The 25,538-nt window shown below is 39.8% G+C and overlaps 1 protein-coding gene across 1 annotated transcript; it reads right to left on the reverse strand.

Annotated features, from left to right (window-relative positions):
- Positions 1-1,686: 1,686 nt before the first annotated feature.
- RC3H2 (ring finger and CCCH-type domains 2) lies at positions 1,687-17,868 on the reverse strand. Its single transcript, XM_009868068.1, has 20 exons — positions 17,614-17,868; positions 16,369-16,486; positions 15,681-15,914; positions 14,581-14,756; positions 13,858-14,058; positions 13,384-13,516; positions 13,013-13,131; positions 12,550-12,662; positions 11,633-11,941; positions 10,676-10,890; positions 9,236-9,663; positions 8,627-8,797; positions 7,342-7,497; positions 5,834-6,047; positions 5,595-5,679; positions 4,978-5,059; positions 4,442-4,588; positions 3,800-3,907; positions 3,133-3,281; positions 1,687-2,517 (listed from the first exon to the last, which is right to left on the reverse strand). The coding sequence occupies exons 1-20, from the start codon at positions 17,842-17,844 to the stop codon at positions 2,319-2,321; spliced, it is 3,588 nt and encodes a 1,195-aa protein (XP_009866370.1). The 5' UTR covers positions 17,845-17,868; the 3' UTR covers positions 1,687-2,318.
- Between the last annotated feature and the right edge of the window lie 7,670 nt (positions 17,869-25,538).

The raw sequence follows: 25,538 nt of genomic DNA on the forward strand, positions 1-25,538 counted from the left end.
CTGAGGGCAAATAAGGACTTCTCAAACCTTTATATTTTCTCTATTTTTGTAACAAAATAGCAATTTAAAATTTAAAAATCTTTTAAAAAAATTACATCACCTTCAACATGGAAGATCTCACTGTTTAAATATCTGTGAAAGAGACACACTTGTTTGCATATCTGTTTTGGAATTACATTGTACAGCAAATAATAGTATCTCAGAAGCATTTCAAAAGTAATATAAACTCGTATTTACAGAATGGTCTTGGTATAAAATATACAACAATCATATTTATGTCTAACATTCTAAGTTAAAGTCAACATCGATAAGAAATAAGTTAAGGTGACAAAGGTGGTCTGGTTCTTGTATCCAATTCACTTCAAGTTGCGAGTGAAACGAAAGCGCCCGTCTAATCCTAGCTAAGAGGTGGCACTGGCTAGAGACAGGTACAGCGACAGCCAAAGGAAACTAAGAAAAGACTACTCGACCGGTTTGCTACGTACATTCCTTTACATTGGAGTATTAAATAGATGTGTAAGATCTTCCATACTGACACCAGAATATCAAAACTAACCCTTGGATTTGCAGGTATATTTACAACAGAATTATTTCATGGACAGGTTCGTTAGGAGAGATATCAAACACCAATATTTACTTAGTCTAATCAGTAACCCTCAGGGAAACGCCAACCCCCACCCCCCAGAAGCGTGCACAAAACAGTTATCAAAATCTTACCCGACCACATAGCTGTGATTTTGTAAAATAACAACTCAGACGACCAGTAACATGATCCTCTTTAAGCGTTTTGCTAGCAGGAAAAGCCCTTACATGCAGTACACCTGGTGAAAGATCCGCTTGGCTTAAAATATTCCAGTACAATTTTCAGAGTAAACAACTTCACAGAAGTTAATAAAAACATAAAAAAAAATGTAAAACTTGTCACAAAGAAAAGTAAGAGGACAAAAGACAACAGTAATCATCAGGAGGGAGAGTCCTGCTTTCTTTTTAAAAAAGAAAAAAAAAAATGGAGTGGATATTTAAGCTTCTCAGAAACATATGCCCAGGGCTCTATAGTTCGTGTGTATTTATGAAAACCAATTTTCAGTTGACGTATCTAACATGATTCTCAGTCACATCTTAACAGGGCATAAACTGATACACTTTTCAGTACTCTGAAGGTCAGATAATGCTATATTACTGTATTTTCAAGGTCTTTGAAAATAAGTTGCCACTGAACAAGCAAAAATTAAACCTGAATATAAAATTATGATTAACAGCATTTAACAAAGGTAATACAACCGCCTTAAATTCCCAATATTTACTTTAAATTAAAAACAAAACAGTACAAAAAACAGCAATACCATCTTGTTAGTCAGTGCAAACACTACATACAGGGTTTTCAAAGGAAAGCCAAGAGCACCTGATACCTTCTGCCAAGTCATCTTGAGTCTATAACCTCCAAGTTGAGAACTGCCAAAAGAAAGGGGAAAAAAAACCCAACCCAAACCAAAACGAAAAACTGAACCAAAACTGCTGTTAGATTAGTGCATAACCTCTCAAAATGGTTGAAAATTGTTTCACGTATGACTTGGGGAATCGATACCTAGTACATTAGCTGGAGCACGTAGGCACTTGGTTCACTTCCGGTAACTTTACTTGGACAAGTAGCCTGTGTATGTGTATCTACAGTACTAAAGCAGAAATCGGGGGGGAAATGGAAATCAAAAGCTGCAGCAAAGCACTGCACCACAGACCTGCGAATAACGTAGCAGTGCAAAGCTAATGGAGCGTTAACCCTGTAAAAGTCTCAAGTCCAAATCTCCACCTCTCGGTCTTCAAACAGGAAACAATACTCCATGCAAAGTTCCACAACTAAAGAAAAAGCAGCTGCAACGAGACACGAGTTCTTCTCTCATGAAACAAAACAGAGACAAATAAGTTAGTCTTCCTTTCACTAGATGTATCATCGTAGGATCCTGCTAGTTTAAATAACTGAGTTGTTAGTTTTCTACAGAAGCCATTTTAAACAAGAATGGCTCAGATACCGCACCGGATTGCTACAAACTCATAAAAAGCTGCTTTAAGCTTAAGTAAAACAATGTCCAAATTCCATTCATTTGTGGAAAGTGAACGCCTTACCCTAGTAAAGTAAGTTTTTTTTCTTCAGAATGCTAATGCGAGAGGGGCTTGAAGTATCAAAGAGTCCACAGGAAATGCATGACCCCAATATTATTTTTTTTAAAAAAAATATACATTATATAATATATATTATATATATAAAAAGCTAGTGTAAATGCTTCCATGGTGTGGTCACAAGCTGGAAAGATGAATGCCTTTCAGCTGTTAACCATCCTGCCATTTGCAACAGGCTTTAAAAAGTCATTTTTATCCTCAGACATAATGTGAGCAGTTTTCAAAATGAGACTGCCAACACTGACTGATGTGCTGATGGGCAGGCAGCTTGCATTGCTAACAGATGTTGTGATCGGCTGACTGAAGCAAGAAGTTACGGGCAGGATTGTTTTCTGCTCCTCCCTGAGGAGAAAAATAAGTTACACAAATATTAAACAAGTACATGCACAAGTATCCGGAACTGAATTGTGTGCATTAAATAAATACCGACATAAACTCATTTTTAGCAACAGGCTAAACATCTTACTATGGAACGGTACGCTCAAGATGTTAAATGTAGTCTGCCTCATTTTCCAAGGCCACGTTACACGTTAAAGACTACGGAACATATAAACCTAAAATAGTGAATTTTAAAAACCTACCTCTCTATGGAGATTTGTGCAAACAGTATGACATTTAACCCTCTGGATTTTTTCCTAATTTCTGCTAACTAGAAAAATACTTTTGCATTTTTTTGCTTTCTGAGTGTGAAAGGTATTTTTAACAGCTGTGACATGGTTCAGGACATACAATTACAACAATGCGCATGAACAACGGCACCATCCTGTGACTTGCGTATTTGTCACCTAATTCTATTTCTTAACAGGTTCTTCTCACTTCACCATGTATACACAATGCAGATGTGCAATCCAAGTCTGAGTAGGCACGTAGCTCATCCTTAAACAACCACGCGTCAACTATCCTGCTGCTGCTGTTTGTCTAATACTGGCAGACAGTGCTGTTTCGTCTAACACTCACAGAATCACAAGGTCTTCACCTAAACTTTGTCTCTTCTGTTCCATAGATTCTTTCTGGTGCTGCTTTAGAGGATGCCCATTCTCTACAGTTGTTCCATTGAGCAGCTGATCGTCTTGAGAATTGATGCCTAGCTGTATATCCAGGATCTCCTACAGCAGGAAAAAGAGAAATGTCCATTAATATCGTGGCTACTAGCTTGAAATTTTCCTGTTATGTTCCACTACACAAAGCTGGTGGAAATGGGGACGTCATCATACGACTCCGTATTTTTATTTCATACTGGTGGAATTCCTATCACATTTTACTCCAGGAAAAAGGAAAATAACAATTATTCAAAGATGGCAGTGAATGACAATAGTAGTATCAGTTGCTTAAAAATGGTTTACCAGGTGAGACGTGAAAGATAAATAGCAAAAAGCTGAAAGCTGTGACAAAGAACAGAGTGAGCTGTTTTTAACTCAGGTAATTTTAACCACCAGGTGTCTGAATGAGAAGTATGAGACCCCTAGTGTTAAAATAAGGCAAACGTTTGATATCACTAAGACAAAAACCAAAAAGCGTTGCTATCAACATAATCTACTAATTCACACAGAAAATTTAGAAGTTTTTAATTAATAAATGAAAAGGACCCGGTGACCTCTTTAGACACCGAGGTTTTTGTACTTACTTCTATTTGTTCGCCTTGCCCATCAGGTTCATCTGTATCAAGGGCTGACAGCTCCAGCTCAATGTCGCGATCTGGCTTTGTGTCTGCACAGTCTTCAGTAAAATCAGTCTTAAAAAAAAGAATGAAAATGTTCTGTAAATAGCAAGTTGGCTTTTCACCTGCTTCACACAACACTCAAGTACCAAAGTGAAAACAGATGATGTGTTTCTAGGACACGATATTTCTACAATAGAGCTAGTTGGACACAAATAGATCTCGGGGCATACAAAACTAAATCTAATCACGTCTAATCACTGAAACAGAGAGATAAAATGAATACTGAAGTCAAAATTTCCGTAGAACCCACTGGCAGAATGTTTAAATCTAAAACATGTACAAGTAGAACAAAAAGTAACGGCTGCATGAAAGTGGATTGTCACATTCTTCCCATTTTGTAAATGCATGATTGGAGCAGCACCATAGCAGCTGCACCTACTTGATCTCAGGGAAATAACTGGGTGCAGTAACAGCGATTTAACTTGCACAGAATATGTCACAAGTATTTGGGAATGTTAAAGCTAAGAGGTTTAACTCTTAGTTAACATGCATGCGCTTATGTGTATATATACAAAAAACCTCAACAATTTCTTTCATCCCAATTACCCCTTTCTTTACCTCACCATTCCTCAAATCAATTTCCTTGCTTAAAAGATTTAAGGTAAGACGACTCCCTTCATCTAGAGAATTCCACTTCTGCTGCATGGCTAGTGCATTCGCCTCTCTCTGAAGCAATAATGAGTTACTTTTGGCCTACGGAAAGAAACCCAGCGGTTACCAACAACACCACTTCAATCATGTAATGTCAAACAGCAAAATAAACCAGCTTACAAAAAGAACAGTTCTCCTGCTAGACGGTAACTACATATCCCTTTAGCCCACAGCATGTTTTTTCTACATTTGCTGACATTTATCAGGCCCACCACTTTCTCTCCAAAACAGCCTCACTGATGTCAGAGGAACACCTCCTATCAGCAGTCCTCATGAATCACGCTAAGTGCTGCAGGGCAAGTGCCTAGTTAACCCTTACTGATAATTTTGTTAATTGTACTCTTTTCTGTAGGCTACATTAAGAAAAATTATTTAAATACGCTATTAAATTTAATTTTAAAAAACCTACATGGTATAATATCTGATCTTACCTGCTGTAACTCAATACTCAGTAGATCTCCAGTGCTGGAATGCTTTCTGTGACCAGACAAATCTGTAACTATGAATCTGTCCCTTTAAGAGATAGAAGGAAAAACTAGGAATTAAAAACAAGTTCTCTAAATCAAAGGCCCTATAAACTTCACTAGTCTATCAGTATCAGATTTTTTGGACAGAAACTATGTGACTAAGGTAACATGCTCTTCATCAGGTCTTACAATACCCCAAGGCATTATATGAAGCAAACAACCTTATTTTTATATGGGTAAGATGTAGCAAGAAAACTTGAGAGAAACTACTCAAGGTTGCACATTTCCACATGACAGTTTGGCAGTACCTCACTCCAATTCTTTGATTAGGTCTCTCCAGGGATACGTTGCTAGTAATTGGGTATTATTAACTGCATTAAGTATTAAAGACTACACAAGTTTTAACCTAGTTTTTCCAAGGCCTTATTCTGGGTAAGAAAAAAATCTTTTACTTTAAAATGAAGAATGTCTATTAATAGTTCCAGATTCCCCCCCTCCACGCACAATTCAGGGTTTTAAAGTACAGCAAGCTGTAGAAAATGCTTTTAACAGAACACAGAAAAAAAAAATGAAGTCCATACCGTTCTGCATAACGTGCTGAGGAAGTAGAATCTGAGCCGTATGCACTCCATCTTGAGTCAACAGCGTTGACATAAGGGACATAATCTGTAAGAAATTAAGATACCATTCGTTATCTTCGCTGTTCAAGTGGGATATACAGGTATTTTAGCTCTGTGCACCTAGAGTGCTGTAGTAAGCACGAACAGGATGAAATATTTCTGATGTGTGCTGTATCGCCACACGATGCTCGGACTTGTACCTGATACGCTGATGGGCTTAGTAGCACTTCCTTGGGAAGCAGTGGCCTGAATAGGATCTGTCGTGTGATAACCCGTGCGGGATGACCTGGAGATTGCACCCCACTTGGAGATGATCGGTCCATCGCTAAATGGGATTATAGGATCTTCTTCCTTTGCTCTTCTCTGAGTTTCAAATAAATGCACTCTTCTTTTAACATCCCCACTGTCCAAATCCTAAATATTTAGGAGACAGAAGATACATGGACTCACTGGAGGCTATTCAGATTCTTCAGCTGCCCAACAACTTTCTGATCACTGTTGCTGAATATGGTACTGAAAATCTGTGCAACTAGAGAGACAAGATGGGCCTCAATGACTTAACTACTGCCCTTTCAGGGCAAACTGGCCACGGTAAAGCTATTGCCAATGGAAATAATTTTTCTTTTCCAAGGTTGTGTTTCCAGGCAGAAGTTCCCGTACCAGTTCCAGCTTTAAGGTCCTTCAGTACCCTTTTCCCATACTGGAAGGAGGCAGTGCCAAAAGGCAGTTTGGGATGAGATTTGGTTACATCTGTTTCATAGAACAAAAGGTAACCTGCTAGACTATACAGCAGAAAGTCTCCAAAAGCCACGAGCTCTTACCCCTCCAGAGGTGAGCCATATTTTGCGATTCACAGTACATATTTTTTGTTCTCTAAAGTCTCTCAGTTAGCTTATGTCCTTTTATGCAAATTGGATGATAAAAAATAAGCTGTATTTTATTATCCCAGATTTGTTGCCATTAAATTGTTTATTAGAGGATAACGTGCCTTCCAACCAAGAGGTGCAGTCTAGGAAAATAGTTCATAAGATTCTCTGTGGGTACAAAGCAGCCACAATTAAGTTTGTGCTGATTATCCTGGGTCCACAGGATTTAAGCTCTGTGAGTGTATACTGCTCTTAAGATTAACTTCTGAGTAAAGATTTTCTGAAACAATGGACACAGAACAAATCTTACGACTCCTTAAAGGCCAGTGACTCATTCATACAGGACAGAGTACTGCACTTAGCCAGTCAAGCCTTTCATTGCAACGTAGTCTGAGACTATTTTAGATGCCTCAGAAGTTGTAAGGATGTGTGTGTACACAAAGAACGCTGCAGAGAGACAAACAAAATTAGCAAGTCAAAATTTTCGCTCTAATAATCGGAGAACACATTTAACATTAATGAATTCTTATCAGTTTACAGACCATCTAATCAAAACATTTTGGCTGCAAGTTTGATTTAGAGAGATGTTATTAAAAGAGCTGTTTCAGACATCTGAGAACTTTATTCATGGCACTACATTCTGTCACTGAAGTAAATACATTGTTTATTTACAAAACTGGGATAGGATATTCCAAACAACTTCAAATGGGCAGAACTACCTTAAAATACCGAGCATAAAAGCTATCAGCTTTTTTAGAAAAAAGTCTTGTTTAACCAAACAGAAGACACTTCAGCATGTAAGTACCATCACACTAATGAGATAACACGCAGAAAGCCCCTACCATTAACACGGCATTTGAATTGGCAATCACATCCTTGGGCTCTGAGTCGATAGCATTTATACAAGAGCCAATAGTGCCACAAGACCACGGTGAATAGTGAGAGAGATGGTCTTCCTCAAATTTAGTTCCACTCAAATCACTGACACTCTCTGAGAACTATGGAAAAGGGAATAAATAAGCAGTGAATAATAAAACCAGGGAATTCAGTCTTAAAATAAGAAAAGACATTTACCGCTATTTAATTAAATTATCTCAAAAGTCAATCAAGGCGTTCCAGTCGTACTCAAGGCTCAGGGACAACACAATCCGATCTGTCAAATTTTAAACGAACGCAGCTGACAGCTGTCACAGAGGGACAAGCTTTGCCACTACATAGAACTGCCTGGTCTGCCAAGCTGAGACACCGCAATCAGTGTCCCAATGTTAGTGGCAGGTTTCTTCAAGCATATACCTACAATAATTAAACGGAGAGGAAGCCATGCATCTTCCTTTAATGTACAAGTCGGTGACAGACTGAAATGTGACTCGGAACCCTCCAGCCTGGATGAAAAGAACTAAATCCTGATCCTGAATGTACTCATAAAGGACTCCAGGTACACCCACCTTACAAGACCTCTTCTGAATAATCAGAGTCTAACACCTCAAATGTCACCGTCAAACCACAGCCAAGAGTGCTTGACACAAGGGTGCTCAAACTAGTTTCTTGGATGCATTTCAATTTACACATTTAAAAAATAAGTATCACGAGATTACTTCTTTTTTCTCACAATTTGTATTTGTTGAGTTTCCATTCTCGTTTACAGAACTCATCACCAAATTTACACATATAAAAAGTAAGTATCACGAGATTACTTCTTTTTTCTCACAATTTGTATCTGTTGAGTTTCCATTCTCGTTTACAGAACTCATCACCTAAGTACGCAAAGTTCTACCAATGCCTTTTGCCACTTGTTTTGGCTGGGATAGAGTTAATTTTCTTCACAGTAGCTTAGTATGGAGCTGTGGTTTGGACTTGTGCAGAAAACGGTATTGGTAACACAGGGATGTTTTCATTACTGCCGAGCAGAGTCAAGCACTTCTCTGCTTCTAACCCACCCCACCAGCGAGTAGGCTGGGGCTACGCAAGCAGCTGGGAGGGGACACAGCTGGGACAGCCATCTCCAACTGACTAAAGCAATTAAATTTTATCAACAATAGAGGGCAGGTAGAAAATCCTAATGACAAATATTAAATGGCATCTTACAGAAACAGGATGGAAAAAAAAAGAAGTTCTTCGGCTTCCCACCTCTGTACCGAAATCTACACTGAAGAGTGGAGAAGGCGGTGTTGGAGACGGTGTTGCCATAGGAAGGGTTGACGATACCAGAGGAGTTTTCTGTGTGTGGTACTGTGCCCATTGCTCCGGCTTCCGTCTTAATTGCTCATCATAACCAGTCTTCAAATGACCACAAGGCTCCTAGCAATAATGAACATAAGACTGTATGTCCTATCATACTCTAATCAGAAAGCAAATACTTGCGAGGGACACACTTGGCCCCCCAAATTCCTTTGGGTCTGTAACTTCCCGTTGATATCACCAGAAAAATTTCACAAGGATTTGGAGGAGGACCTGGTCCATGTACGGCAACCCAAACCTTAACTACGTAATTAACTCCAGCAATACACAAGGGAATTAAGAGGCAGAGGGGCTTTGGTCCTAATGCAGATTACAGTGGATTATTTTACAAGCCTGTTTTATGAAGGTTAAAAACAAAGCAAGAACTCTGTCCAGGTCACACATCTTGACTGATGTAAGCCCAAATAAACAGAAGTCGTCTATGCTAATTATTTACCAGCTTTTCAGTAACAACCTTGAGAACCACGACTACATCCTTCCCCTCCGGCTCCCACTTACCCTTGGTAAAGGCACAGTCCTCTGTTCGTTTGGAGGCTGACAAGCCACAGAGTAATACCCATCCAAAGAGTTGTATCTCTCACGCAACGATGTCTGATAGACAGATGAGTGCATCACATCCATGGGAGGTAAAGAATTGCTCCTAATAATATCATCTCGAGGGTACATCTGTGGGCGCCAGATGCGCCTGCTGTCATACACTGGAGCATACATTCCAGAAGGGACAGGAGGAACTGGTCCATACGGCTGCGGAGGAGGAGGTTGGTAAGGAGAATTCAGTCGATCTCGAGGGGGAAACGTACTGTAATGATCGGCATATGGCACGGAAGCAGGTGGGAGGGAGGATTCTGGAACGTTATTGGACCTCACAAAGCGAGGAACACAAGGAGCCACACCAGCTGGTACTGTTGGAGGTGGTGGATAATATCCTTAAAAATTGGAAAAAGGCATATTTAATGTAACCACAAATGATCCAGAACTTCACACCTTTAAAACTGTCAACAGTGTTGATAAGTACCTTAGAGAAGAGTCACACTTGACAAACCCGTCACTGGCCCTATCATTTTTCTGTAGCACATAATCTCATGTATGACAACCACATTTGCAGATGTAGTGCTGACCCTTTACCACCTTGACCCAATTTGGAAAATGCAATGCAAATTCTATACCGTTGCTCCCATGTACTATGGTTTAACTATGTAACTGAAAAGACAGCATGGTAAGCACATCTATATATAGGAAGTTAAAATAGTTACCTCTAAAATAAAAAGCTGTATTGCTAAACAACCCAAAGTAATTCCAAAGGTCCATAACTAACCACTTCACACTTGGATTATTCTTTTTTCCTTGGATTATTCTTTTTTCCTTGGATTATTCTTTTTTCCTTGGATTATTCTTTTTTCCTTGGATTGGGTGAACACCTCCATCTTTTGTTTTGAGAGCTTGTGAATGACCAGATGCTATAACACCTGATTGTTTACTTGAATATAAACATGCACACTGCAACCTAAATAGATAACTGAAACCTTTCAAAAACATTTGAGCAAGCACAAAGATGTGGAAGCATCACAGCAGAAGCATGCTATGCCTCAGGCTCTGAATCCTGTCTACGGATATCCCCATGGATAGGGCACAAGGGTACAAGCCTAAATAAATGCAATTACATGCCAACGAAGGCAAAAAAGTAGACGAAATACCTCGAGCTTCATGTTCTTCTGGATGCTGAGGTACAGGTTGCATAACATACAACACACAAAGACAAGAACCACCAGCACTGTGAGCAAACTACAAATCCCTTCCATACTCAGGAATGGACCAGACTACTATTCCATTAAAGAGTCAGCTGATATCTTTTAAAAATCCACAAAATTCAGATAAAAGATAATGCTTGTCTAAAAAAGAGTTTAGAGCTGTTTTTGATTCAGTGCTCCTCTCACTCACCTGTCTGCGGGTACTGCGGAACTTCATAGGACAGCTGAGTCCTGGGATCTTGGAAATATTGAACATTGTCAGAATGTGGAGGGTAGACAGGTACTCTGGGAACAAACGGGCTGGATTTTGGAGGCACAGAATTAACTTCTGTTCCAATATTAGGAGGACCAGCTGAGGTAGCTGCTGCCTGGCTTACAGGAGTCTTGGGTGGAGAACCAATTTTACTGAAAAGGATTACCAAGAAATCATTAAGCAGACCTTCACTTATTTCAATTAATCACCTCTGTGTGTACGCTCCCATGTAATGTGAAAATCTGGGCCTTGTCACTTCCTACTGATACTATTATTATGTCTTAAACTTTCCCCTAAGAGAACTCAAAAGTGGATATAAATGTTTTGGTACGTACCCAGAAGTTTGCACACCACTTGCAAGTATGTGGTGCTTACCAGAATTGGTATTCTGGTAAAGATGAAGGCTTTGAAAAGTTGTTTAGAGGCTCAGTGCTTCCTGGAGAAGTATCTAAAAAGTTTCAAGGGAAAACCCCAAAACTGGAAGCTTTCCAGGATTATTAAGGGAGTACGCACTACGTGCACCCATCTTGGTTTCGGGAAATGTCACATTTTGAGTGCAAGCTTTTGTTTTATTTGTACGCAACAGCCCAACATTAAGTAAGAGAGCAGGCTGAGAACAACAGAATAGAAGATAAAGAGATACCACTTTATCTCTATTGCATGGAAGCGTTCAACAGCTAAAACAATGGCTCTGACAACTGGAACCCACAGACTTTGTGTAACTCTGTCCGCACTGCAGTACACGATCTCACACAGCTCTGCCGCCAGCGAGCAGCAGCAACAACTGCAAGCCAGGACCAGAACTCAGTTGTTTGCTGTCCACAAACTCCGTGATAACTAAGCACAACATAATCTAGAAGATAATCTAAAAGAAAAAAAAACAAAGTTACCTACTTTTCAGGTAGTGATTCTGTAGGGGATCCAGAAACATTCTGGCCATTGGCTCCGGTCTTCCCTCCCTTCTTGGTATTCTCCAGCGCTCTCAAGGAGGTGTCTGCACAGCGAGGGATCAGTTGGGGAACACCACTTTCTAGATTAGCTATTCCATTAGTGCTCGGCACCATCTTCCCTGTCGCTTCAGGGCTTCCTATGACAGAAATTACGTTTCCTGTTGTGGTTGGGACGGTGCTACTGACGCCAACTTTATTTAGCAGTGGGAATGTTCTCACTGTTGCACTGATTTTTTTGTTCCTCAAGCGATATCTATAAGCAAACAAAAGTACAAACACACACAAAAGACAGACAATTTAAGAAATACTTATTGTGAAGTTTAATGTATTCGTAAAACTAGCAAAATGGAAGAATTGAGAGGAACATGGTATCAAAAAATTACAAGACTTCAAAAAAAGGCACTTAATTTCAAGAATCTGTAAACAGAACGTCAGTCTTCCTTATAGCCAAGGATCATCTCTACTCATAAAAGATCCACTTCTGCATTTTGAAAATGGATTTGGCTGATAGCAGCTTCAAGAATGCAGATGTCACACGCTGTTCACGTAACTCACTCTGTTCCTCAATTAATTAAAATTTAATTAACAGTCTCTCCCTTGTAGGAGATATAACCAATCCAACAGACACTAGCCTAGATTCAGTTTCAGGAAAGGAAATTTTACACCATATGGGGTAAAATAACAAAATAAAACTGGAATTAGCTTGCAGATATTGCTTTACCACACCTTCAATTTCATGTAAAGAGTTGTCACTTCAAGAGATTTACAAATCCTTCCACATTAATAAACGTACAGAAAAAAAGTTTTCAAAATTCTATGGAGATTCCTTGGATTTAAGTTAAAAAGATCTCTCATACTCACTTTTCAAGCTCTTCCTGAGAATGAGCAAATGTACAGTTTGTTCCTCTTGGACATCCCCCTTGCTGTCGAAGGTCTCGGCACATACTTGTTTTATATTTGCTATTTGGTTGTGGCTTCAAAAAAAAACAAACAACCCAAGACATTCCTCTTAGAATCTAACCGACATTTACATAAAAATAGGACAGAACACATCCACAACAAGTTTTTACAGCAGAAAACTAAGCAAATTTCTTGTTGATGTGCTAAGTGCTATGCCATTGCATGGTTGTCACTACAGCAAGCTCTGCTGCATTCCATGTGCAGAAACGTTGAATTCTCAAAACCTCAATGCAGTAAGTCAGAGCACCATCACTTATTCCACAGAAAAGGCCATAAATATTTCAAATTGATAGTAATATTTTGAAGTTGCATCTTCCAGTAAACATACATTAAGAAATACAATGTGATGACTGAATACAGTTACCTGTGGAGTTTCATGGCCTTTTCTGCTGTAATTCTGAATGAAATCCACCAACCCGTGTACCACAGTCTTTACAGCGACCATTGCATTTTCCAGCTGCTCCCATGTTGGAGACGCTGCATCTAAAATTATTAAAAGCAGGCTTGTCATTCTGTCAATAATCCCAGCAGTATCGTAAGCAAGAGGCAACTCTTCTAGTACTTCAAAACACCAAATACTAGGAGAGAACTCAGTGAGCCCCAAAGAAGAGTTTACCATAGACTTTGTACAGGAATAGGAATTTTGGAACCAGGAATGGAGGTCTGATCTTAATAATTTGTTTTGCTAGATACCAAAAAATACAAATAAATAGTTAAAACGCTTGATTTGCATACCTGGATTTGGATCTATGTTTGCCAGGAGCTCTAAATGAGGCCTCAGCCTGTTTAAGTTTGCAGGATCCCCTGTACGCTGCAAGACAATTGTCAATTCTTGGACGCTCTTTGCAAAAGACTCTGGAGACTGGAGCTGAAAACAAAGTGAAGATTAGTATTCTGCATCTTACAACTGTGAACTACTAATCTTAAAAATATTTGCACTACACCGGTTCCTAAACGCAATACATAGTGTCTTCAGATGGCATATAGAGAGAATCAGTGGAGAGAAATTTCATTTCTCAGCTCAGAATCTGCCCTATGAAGCTTCATCATAAGACACCAAAAAAGGGAATATCTTAAGCTACTAAAAACCAAACGCGTCTGCATATAAAGAATACACTACAGTGGGGAAAAAAAATGTTCGATTTTTATTGTAACATTTCATGGTCAAATCTAACGTACAGAGGCACTAAAATCATCCTTTTGACAAACCTTGTCAATAATGGACTGCATGTGTGATTTATGGGCCAAGTCACCATAAAGAAGGGAAGACCATTGCTCTGGTGATATCCGAAGTCCTGCTTCCATGGCAATGTGAACAATTTGGGCATCATGTTCTCTCCGCAAAGCCTCGTAACTCCGAAACTCTTCTTTAAGTTGCATCAGAGAAGAATCTTCATCCCTTTTAGTGACCTGATAAATAGTTAAATAATCCTTTAAAAAAAAAAATCTCCAAGCCCATCAGAAGAAGACAGTTGCACAGCACAAACCACAAAAGTATTGCTTTTCTACATTTAGTATATACTTAATTTTCTTCTGTGTATTCATGCATTTAGCCAGCAGTGCACAGAAGCACCAGCTCATCACGTTTTCACAGGATCACAGCTGCAAACCTATACCAACTCACTACTTTCAGGTATAGGTAACTACTTCTACTAGTAGTTTTTGCTATGCAATATTTAAGGACTACTTAAAGAAAAAGTAGTCTCTAAAACTGACTTAAATAGTAAAATAAAGAAAAAACTTAAGATACTGACATTTAAATAACAGAATATTTAATGGAGAGACCCCAATATAAATGTTAAGTCTACACTATGTGAATGTGTAGAAACTGGATTTCTGTAACATTTTACAGGTGAAAGTTACTAATCCTAGGTCAGGTTCTCTGGAGCTGCACTAGTTCACAGTAACGGAGCTCAAATATCAGTATTTTACCTTAAAGCATGATGCTCTATACAGTAGCTGCACAACATGACCAATGCTTGTTTTAGAGGCCTGAGGGAATCTTGGTTCTAGCCTTTGCACAACAAAAAGTACCAGAACTTTTCTGGAGAGTGCAGAGCCATCTTCCAGTGCCAGTAACACAAGTTTCAGTGCCTCCTCTTGCATAGCTTTAACACGCAAAGAGAAAAGATTGGAAGTGAAATATATTGCCAGAAAACAGCAAGGCTATCACATAGTAACATAAGTAGGAACATCTGAATCATCTTAAAAACTACTATGGCATTACATTCATTTCACTAATTGTAAGGAAAAAAAAGCTTTGTAAACATCAAGAAATTTGCTAATTTAGAAGTATTTAGAAGCACTCTAAGCAGAGCAAATGTAGAGAGTTAAGAGTAATTTTCAGTAATAAATAAATCAGTAGTGCAGTTTTCATACTTTTCTTCACTGTGTGGTTTTGTGGCCTTTGTAGTTCTGCACATCTCATCAGTGCTACACCATGAAACTGTATAAAATAAATATGGGAACAGTACAGGAATGCTATCATGAGTTACGGGAATCAAGAGAGGACTACTCTCAGTTTAAACAATTTCCTTCTCATTTCTGTGTTTGCTTCAGCAGCATTCTTAGCTAAGAATTTGCTGGTTCTATCAAAGGTAGAAACATGATCATTATAAATTTTAATTTTAAAGTACCCTGCCACCAAAGTTAGGCTGATTGTGTTTACAGCTAAATTATGAAAAGGGAGTATTTGCAGTTTCTTATCTACTTCTAATCCCAGGCAGCAGTACAACCAGCTAGTGCTACAGTTACGCTGCATTACGAACTGTGCAGAAAGCATGCTTATTTACTTCTCTGCCAGGATTTTTTAAATACTTCCTCACAATTTCAAGAAATAGTAATAAGGGGAGGGGGAATTCCCCAAAACTTTAAACTAAAACTTGTCTTTTTTTTTTTTCTTCTCTTTTCTGCTTCTGTTGAAGAACAGAAGTAATTACATCTTCAACAGAACAGAACAAAATACCTCAGAACTTTGGTAAAGAAAAGGTACAGCTAAATATACTCTGTTGCAAATTCTGTAGGTACCTCACCTGGTCCTAGAAACTGGCATCCTCGTGCCCTGACAGCAGCCCAAAGATTGGCAGAAAGCTGCTGAGGATTTTGGTGCTGCAAGATCAGTTCTGTAACGGTTCTCTCTCCCAGTGATCGAGCTGCCCTCATGGCTCGGACCCGACCCTCCTCCTCTACGAGCTGACAATTCACCAGTGTCACAAGCTTCCTTTGCATGGGACGGCTCAGTGCACTCTGATTCAAGCTTGCAACACCTTTGAAGAAGGAGAGAAAAGACAAACTATTGCTTCTAATCAAACAAATTTATCTGAATAAGACAAAATTGCCTAACAGTATGTGTCTTTCTCTAGGACTTGGATACCAGCCACAGGAATCTCCCCTTCTCTTAGGCAATTCTGTGTAATTCAACAACAAAAAGAATTTGAAATGAAGTCTTAAGTTGACATCAAACCTAACCTTGGAGGAAAGTTCAGCTTTAGTGCAAAGTCAGCCCCAAGGCAATATTATTAAATAAAAAAAGGATAATTTGTAAACCCAGAATAAAAAAGAAGAAAGTGTCACAGGTGTGAATCAGCTTTTAAAAACATAATGGAAATTTTATTACAAAAGTGAGATGATTTTACCACTGACATCTAAAAATCAGTGCTGAAAACACAACGCTGTTAAAAGTAAGCTACATCAAAAACCCGCTGTTGAGCAGAGACTCACCTTTTCCTCCACTTAATGGCTTTAAGTAGAGTGCCAAATCCTCAACACATTTCTTTGCTACTTCATAATGTTTGTTCTCTCCTACATTACTCAGCTTTACTGTCTGATGATCGGGTACCTAAGAAAACGCAAGGGAGGGGAGGGGGGAGAAGAATTACACACTACCCGACGGGCCTACGCTGGTACCAACATCAGTACTATCAATTACGTAACACTGCAGATGTACCCTGCTTTTTAGAGAAGTGAAAGACAGGACTCACCCAAGGTACACAGAATGTAATGAAGAACAAGGACTCAAGATGAGGATTGGGGTAACGAAAGGTTGTTTTGTTGGCACTTAACACATTAAGAACAAAAGTAGGACAGAAAACAATAACCAAAGTCTAGTGAGAAGGTACTTAAAAGCTGAATGAAGAACACGAGTTGTGAGAGGATGATCAGCGTACAACATCGGTATGATTTACTACAGAGAGACAAGGGAAGCTGTAAGTCAAAATTAACTGGCAAGAAAATAACGTGACAAAAATCAAAAGCAAAGTTAAAAAATAATTTAACAGTGTTAGAACCAATATCTGTGTCAAGGCAGGTGATAAGGCATTAAAAAACAAAGCCAAAAGCATCTTCTCACTGCATCACCAGGTGTTATAGCGAGAGCAGTATGCATCAGCACAAGGTGAACAGACTTCTTTAGCCTCCAAAAAGCAGAGTACTATTACATAATCACTGCTTTGCCACTGCTACGAGATAGCGCAGGGAACACTCCTGGCCTGATTAGCCAGTGTCTGAAAACGCAAATGAAAAGCCATCATCATGCATAGTTAAAAACTCTAAATTATACACACACACTTCTGGAACTTGGTTAAGCAGCTAGCTACGTTGGAACGCGTGACACGTAGAAATGAGATTCCTTGCGAGAGCAGCACAATTGCAATCCGCAGGTTCACTTTTCTAATGACAACTGTGACAGGTAATTGTCTATTTCCCAATGGGCATTTTTCTCCAGTCACAGTTCAAGGGCCTTTTAAAACTGAAATGCAGCTTACAACTAGGACATGTTCTCATTTTACTAGAAGAGGATGGACCTGAAAACGCTGTGGCTGCTTTTAGAGTACGTACGGACTTCACGAAGTTAGCCTTACCACTTTTTTTAGGCTAAAATGAGTGCAAAAAGACCATCATGTGAATGCAACTGGCACGTAAATGGTGATAACACAGAGGCAAAACAAGGAGTTGCTTAAATCATACCTGGGCTCCAACTAACTGGAGGAGTGCAAAGTTTACAGGAAGCACATCGATGTCCGTATTGATGGCAGTCTGGTCGAAAGGACATGCCTTGCGATGCAGTTTGTTCAGGCAGGTCTTACAGACAGTGTGAGAGCAACCTAAGCTGATGGGTTTGTGCACATTCTCATCAAACTCGTTGTAGCAGATTGGGCAGGACAGAAATTCTGTCCACTGAGCTGCCTGCACAGGCATTGTGGAAGCTGGTCACTTAATAGCAGACCATTATTTCACTGTACTATGTTTTGGCAGCTGTAAGTGAATAATAGAGTATTTAAAACATGCTTTCTGGTAATTTAGAATGATTTTTAATTAAAAAAAACACACCCTGCCTTTTCAATAGTCTACAGAATAAAACCAAATCCGCACGCTGAAGTACTCAAAACCCTCAACTTCATGTTAAGTTTAATAATTGTACCAAAAAAAGGCTCATGAACTGAATTAATGCAGACTACCATAAGCTGAAGTCAAACCTATTCACAATAAATGGCATTAAGGTTCTTCTCACAGGATTAAACACACTTTCAGCGTAGGAAGAGGAAGACATTTATTGGCAGAGAAAACATGAAGGCATGAATCACAGTAACCATCTCACACGCTCTCTCATCTAACTTCAGGTTTTCAAAATCCTGAAAGCGCTGGTTGTACAATGGGTCTGGGGTGGCAAAAAGACAGAGATTTATTTATTTCTTTTTTTTTTTGGCAAGGACAGTGTTAAAATGTTATTTCCATTTGAAGTGAAGTACAATAACGCCTTCCTCCTACAGACTTAATCAGATAGCAAACTAAACACAGCTTTGCTTTACTCACATTTGCTTTCTGTAAAAGATAAATTAAGAAAACAATTAGAAAAAGCTAAGAATTATAAGAGAGCACTAAAAGAATGAGAGATGCATTTTTAGTTTTATGATTCTCTCACGTTATTTTGCCCTTTTCTGCCGAGAACCTACAGGAGCACTCAGGGGCAGAGATTGCTGCATTCAATCTTGCTTTTCACATCTCTTTTTCACAATAATGCAACTCTACTTCCATGAGCTCAAAGTGAGAAAATCTCTGCTGTGTTGAAAAAACTATGTATTAGGACAAAACTTAACAAAAAGGCAAGCAATAACTTCAGTTCACTTGCTCTTGGAACCCACTCTGTGCAGTAGTGCCACGCAAGTCACTGACAGGAACGTATTTCAAAGAAAATACAGATTTACAGAAATTGTTCTGAAAGACATCCTATCTTATATAACACGTTCTTTAAAAATTTACCAGGCCTAAGAAGCTCATTGGAACCGTTTATATTCAAGCGTTCATCACAAATGTTTAAATTCACAGCTTCATTGAAGAGCTGAACTGCTCCACCCTTGGCTGCGACGCGCAACGATGTCGACTGTCTGTGCAACCCCGAGACCAGTCACTTCACTTCAAGGCTACGAATGAGCTTCTCCCAGCAGCTCGTCAGAAACGCAAATGCACTGATGTTGTAATTGCACGTTCGACATTCTACTTTCTTTTCCTCCAATGACGGAAAAAAGGTAATCGTTTTGAGGAAGCTGAGATCTCCCCTCCGTATTTGGATTCAGTAACTCCTTACTGCAATTCCATTGTTGGCTGTGCTACAGTTTAATTAATGCTAAAGTACTGAAATAATTACTAGAACACCAAATAGACTCTATCTGTGGATGTATTTTACGTTAATTATAACCATCTGTTTAGAAATTCTATTTAGTGCCATGAACATTCAGTGCCCTTTAAGTAACAGGATACTTGTACAAGATGTCCTTATCTCAGGGAGCTTTGCAATATTATGCAGCAATTCTTCCCCCAAATGAATTCCCATAGTAGGTACAAAACACAAGAAGCTCAGAGTGGAACCCGTCCCTTCAAAACCAAACTGCTGAGGTAACACTTTCCACACAGGCCAGAATCTTCGCATGCACTGGACAAAACAGATTTTCATCCAACTTCTAGGAAAGCACAATCCAAGCTCTCGGAGGGCTGAAAATAAAGTGCAGTCCTCTTTCATCTGCTATTACTACGTATGTCTTTTAACCACGGAAATGAAGCCAGCATGGCAAAACAAACAATAGCAAAACCAAACGATGAGCCAGCACGCTTTTTAACTCCTCGCTAAAGAACCCCACCATTTCCTTGAGCACAGGCACTTCAGCTTCCCGACCAAACCTGCAGGACAAGAGCTGCACAGACTCATAGTGGAAAGCTTCGCAGTAAACGCCTTCCTTACAGCTTTTGCCAGCACTGCCAGAAACACCAGCACCACTTGCGACCCAGGAGCGATACTGGTGGTTTTTTCACCTGTCCCGACTACACGACACAGGTATCAGCCCCAACGAGGCGACTCCGGCAGCGCGCTACCACCACGACTCGCACAGGGAAGAGTTTACGAAACGGCCTGTACGCACAGAGCTCAACTGCTCATGTGCTGTTGGGCACTAACAATCTCCTAAAAACCAGTCTTTATTTCCACACTGCTCGTTAATTATCTCAAATGCAGGAATCTCTGCTCTGAGACAGCTCCCACATTCAGTCTCCACAGACACTTCAGAGACGCGCAAGGAACAGCTCCCTCCCTATTTACAATAAAGTTGTCCAGTTTCCTGACCAGCACAAAAATGACCACAGCAGATATTTAAAAGCGTGTGTCACTGATTTTAAAAGAGATTTTTAAAGATCTATCTCTGCCTATTCAATCACAAAAAAGACAGATTCTCCTAAGCACGTGTTGACCTTCACATTTCTTGACAGGAAGAACTTTAATTAAATAAGCAAATAGCTGGGGAGAGCTCTCAACTCCTAAACCTTGGAGGAGCCGGAGGCAGAGGAGGGCTCCGCACTCTCTGGAGCGTGCCAGCTCTCCTGCCATTCTTGCACTCCAGTGTGTTACGAAAACAATCGCACATCTCCTAATTATTGTGTCAGCTTCTACAAAAAACATAAGCCAGATCCTTAATAGAAACTTGTTCCTTGTCAGAAACAATGTATTTCAGGGATGTCCTCTTGAAGAACAAATTGCTCCAGTGCTCTAAACTGAGCCAACACAAGGAGGGGAGCATAATAAAGACGGTGAACTAGCAATCATTTTGTGTTTGTTTCTAACCGGCAGTATCCTCGGTCAGAACAACTACTGCTGGCCTATCTGTTCATTCTGACCAGGCTATCTAGCGCTACACATATACGGGCTTCTCCTTCCTGTCAAAATAGAAGCACCCTGCAAAAAAAATCCCCAATAAATGGCTGATACAGAAACCAGCCAGACATACAAGGCCAACATTTCGGAGAGACACGTTAGTTTTTACTTGAAAGATCTTTACATAGTATAGTTACAATAAACTTATAGTATTCCTATTAGAAGCAATACTTCGGAAGACAAACTGAAAAATGCACAAGCCTAAGTTCTGAAATTACATAATAAATAAAAACTATTACTATTGAGTAATTTTCTGTTCCTAATATCATAACATTTTCCACCACGGTAATGGAGTAATAATGATAAATGACTCATTTTTCTCATGATAATTTTAGACCAGAATATTTGATGAAATTGAAAGCTGAGGTTGGAGGGGAGAAAGGTGAAGCTCCAAAACCTTCCTCAAACAGCTGAACTATTTACAAATGATGGAAGTTGTGAGATTTAATGTTCTTATTTTACATTAACTTTTACTACATAATCCCATGACATTCTCTACAACTAATCCAAGCACTTACTCAACAACCTTTGGACACAATAAATATAATTTAATCCCGATTTCCTGCAGAAACCAAGCTTAGGTGTGCTCTTCTATTAGTCTGTTCCTTTCCCAGGTGAACCTCAGGACCCCAGACCATTTTTTTTACAAACCCAACAGAGATGCATTACATCTGAACTGCACACACACGCCATGAAAACTGGTGCCTAGAAAAATGTTTCAAATTCGCACACCTCTCAGGAAAGGCTACAGTACCAGGCTCAGCAAACCTGCCCACTCTTCTGATGTATCAGCACATACGGACCAGCCAGCCAGAACCCAGCCCCAAAATACCACATTTTGTTCAGATATACTAAAGGGCTGTTCCGAAGGCAGGGACATGACACAAACCTGCAGAAATTCCAACAAACCTTGAAAGACAGAGGGCTTGACCTACGAAGAGCAACGTGGACTACGTGGCGCTTGGCCTCCTGAGCTCGGTATCGGCACTCGCTCAGTGAGGCGAGGAGAGGATTCAGAACCCCACGGCAGGACACTGGGCCAGCACATCGAGCCAAACCCTGCCTGGCCTAGCTACTGAGAAATTCCGATGACAACGCTTTGCCTTAAAGTCTACCTTTATCCAGTGCTCAGAGGTCTAATGCCAGAAGATGGTGCCTTCCACACACCAGAAGTTAATAAACTCAGCTTTACACAAAAATAGAGAAAGGGATTTCTCTAGTTAGTGGTGCCGGTGTTGCCTTGCATCTTAATTCAGTGACTAGATTTCTCACCTGCACCAAGAGACACAAATTCAATTACTTTTTAATAATTTTAAACCATGTTTTCATCTTCCAAAGAAGCACCCAAGCACACGCATTTAGAGACGGGGCAATTTCAGTCCCTCCCCTTGAAACTACTCGTCACACACACGACGACTGAATACCCCTCTTCGGCTGCCCGAGCAGACGACTTGGGTTTTGCTTCACTTCACAAGATCACCTGTGCATTTGTACTAATTGGTCATTGGATCAAATCTAGGCACAGTCCTTTGAGCAAGGAACAAAAAAATGTAGTGCCTCCTCCCTAGCTACATGTCTCAGCTTCTAGGTAGCATGTCGAGCATTGGTTTCAACCGAAGAAAACTTTCTTCTCTTCCAAGGGAAATGGCTCAATGCGAGACAGGGAGGAATCCCCTTCAAAGGTGCACGTGGCCCGGAGTCAGGGCATTTACCAAGATGTGAGACATGCAAGTTCCATCCCTTTTCAAGGGAAGGCTGCAGGCTTGAACTCTGTTCCCCCACGGCCTAGGCAAAAAAGGAAAAAAACAAGAAAGAAAGAAAAAACGAAGCAGCAGCACTGCCAGCAGCCATGTGTGTGGCAGCCCTGCAGTTCCACGTCAGGTCTGCTCTGCTCAGGCCAACTCGATCAGGTCCCTCGTGGGACACAGGCAAAGGGAAGTCCAATAAGCAGAGCCTGTACGAGAACGCGACACGGAATAATTCTGTCAGTGCTGAACAAAGGGAAGTCTTCTCTACAGAAGAAGGAAAACCTTAAAAAACTTATGAAGTTAACGTGGCATTTCCACAGTTTAAAGTAGTCCAATCACAGTCTCACTGTGGATTTAAGCCTAAACCTTAGAATTGAATTGATTTGAATGATTAAATTAAAAAGTCCTTGACACCGACTTGCTCTTAACGTTGACTGCAGAGATTGTGGTATTTTCTTTTTTTAAACGATCTCCATTATAATTTTCCATTTATGTAAATTAATCATTTGTTTGCTCTACAATGAGGTAGGTTTTTCAAGCCGTTTCTCCTAAGTTACATAGTTCTGAAAGCATCCTGACTAGGTCAAAAAAACATAGAATCCACATAATCAAATTATCAGTATTGAATTATTCTCTGAAAGGGCTAGAATCTTTTATTCATTTCTCTTCAACAGCCATCATCTCCAGATCTAGGAAACTAGCTTCATTAAATGTTTAGAAGAGAGCCATCCCAATAATAGCTTTGCATCATTCAGCTACGGTGGTTTGAAATTAAAATAAATCCTCTTTACAGAGCACACTTGCTTATTTCTACAGTCCATATCTGTCACGTGTACATCTCCTTATATCACGTGCAAATTCTATATATAAAGCAGAGTTTTTAATGACCATTAAGGATAGTATTTCAATGTAATTTTTTCACTGAACATTAATGCTAGTGGGAGTATCCACAGCCCAATTTAAATCCCAGAAAAGTCATGGAAAGAAATCTTGGTGACATACCCTGATATACACGTCTATCTAGACTACGTTTTGCCAAAACACCTACAGGATGCTTCATCGCTGTCATCCTAAAAAATTAAAGCTTAGATCCCCTCTGCCTCCCTGAAACGCATTGCTGAAGAATAATTCCCTACGAACAGCAGCACAATTCAGTAATGCAAATTTAAGTTCATGGTTGCTCAGTGCCAAAGTTCACTCAATTCAGCGGCAAATCTCCCCCAAACCGACCCCACAAGTCAGCATATCCTGAACAGCTCCCACCTGTTCTTTCCCGCTCAGGTGTTGCTAGCAGAAATCCTGGGACAGACTTGAAAACTTTCCTAGATACTTATGCGATACCGCTGTGGGGGGGTTGTGTTTTGTAGGTGTCACTGAAAGGAGCCCTCGGCCTTGCCAAAAGCCTGGTACAAGCTCAGCTCCTGTAACAGTATTGACTTTTCAGGACCAACCGAAGGGCAAATAAATGAAAAATTTTCTTTGATACCAAAATCAGTTGAAATGACACCGAATGCAGAAAATAGGAATCTATTTCTAGGCAGATCTATTTTGACACAATTACTTCAAGAAGAGACACACTGAAGAATTCCTTACTCTTCATTAATATTTTTGGAGAATAAGGACTCTCATGTATGGCTTAGTTCCCCATGCTTTTTTTTTTCCCATTTTTTAAACATGACCTCCAATTCGAAACTATACATTTTACAAAAGAGAAATTCTATATTCTAAGATTTTTCAAATAATTTCAACGAAATACCAATTCCATTCCAAGATGTAGGCAAGAAAACAGATGATTCCACAGGAGTCAGAAAAGTCTTTTTAAAGACTGTAGAGAATATGCCCAAAGATACAGATTTCTTTTCCTTAGGATTGCCCAGTCCGTGAGGAGAGACCACTTACATCCATCTCACTAAGAGACGTACAAGATCTTACCAAGCAAAACATAACAAACACCTCATGAAACAAATGTGACTAGCTACTACCCTCTGGATACTGTAAATATCCCATCTATTGTAAATTAGCAAAGCCTTAAATGAAAGAGATCAATACTCAAGACAAGGACTTAACGCTGAGGTATCTCAAGCACCAATGCTAACATTGTGGGAATTTAATATTTTTGAGAGAAACGGCCATGACCTCAACCAAGACAGGAACACGGGTTAATAAGAGACCTCTCCTTGTGGAAAGTTTTGCTTACATTGCAGAAATAAGAAAAAGTTCATTAAAAAGGCATGCAGATCTTGGGAAAGGGATTAATTACTAAAATTAAGAATTCACTGCTTCACAGAATAATACTTATACCAGTAACACAAGCTTCAATTTCTAGACTTTCCACAGATATTTAACACAGACCAAAGGTCACATAACTGTATTTTGATTCAGAAGGTTTACAATTGTTGCTTCTCATTTAAAATTAGAAGATCTTTTCTGCCACAATTACAGATTTACACCCTTGTAATCGGAAGGGCTGATTTTCATTTTTGTTTCAATTTTACAACATAGCTATAACAGGTGTGAAAGAACAATCACAAGAGTAGCTACAGGAATTACAATCTAAGTGCAAACTTCAGATTTTGTTTGGGCTTAAGTCAGGCAGATCCAAACTGGACATTTTCCTGGTTGACAGCCTAAACCTTGTCATTACTTTCTCTCGCTGAAGGCACACGCTGTTCACTCTGAGCCCTGCCTGTCCCTCAACACCACCTGCCCTTTCCTGCGCTTTGTGCTGACTTCTCCGCGTCCCTCCCCATCCTCAGCGCGCCTGGAGCATCAGCACAAACAAGACACGCTTTTCCTGCTCCCTTGTTTTGGTGTGTGTGTTTTTTTTGAGGACACTTTAAACGTGACACGACGGGTGCAATTCTAGGGCCCATCTTCCACCATGACGCTCCTCCACCATTACCCTAAAGCACAGCTCCACAGCACCGGCAATACCCACGACGCCG

Source organism: Apaloderma vittatum, unplaced genomic scaffold (genome assembly GCF_000703405.1).
Source record: "Apaloderma vittatum isolate BGI_N311 unplaced genomic scaffold, ASM70340v1 scaffold31224, whole genome shotgun sequence".
Taxonomy (NCBI): Eukaryota; Metazoa; Chordata; class Aves; order Trogoniformes; family Trogonidae; genus Apaloderma; species Apaloderma vittatum.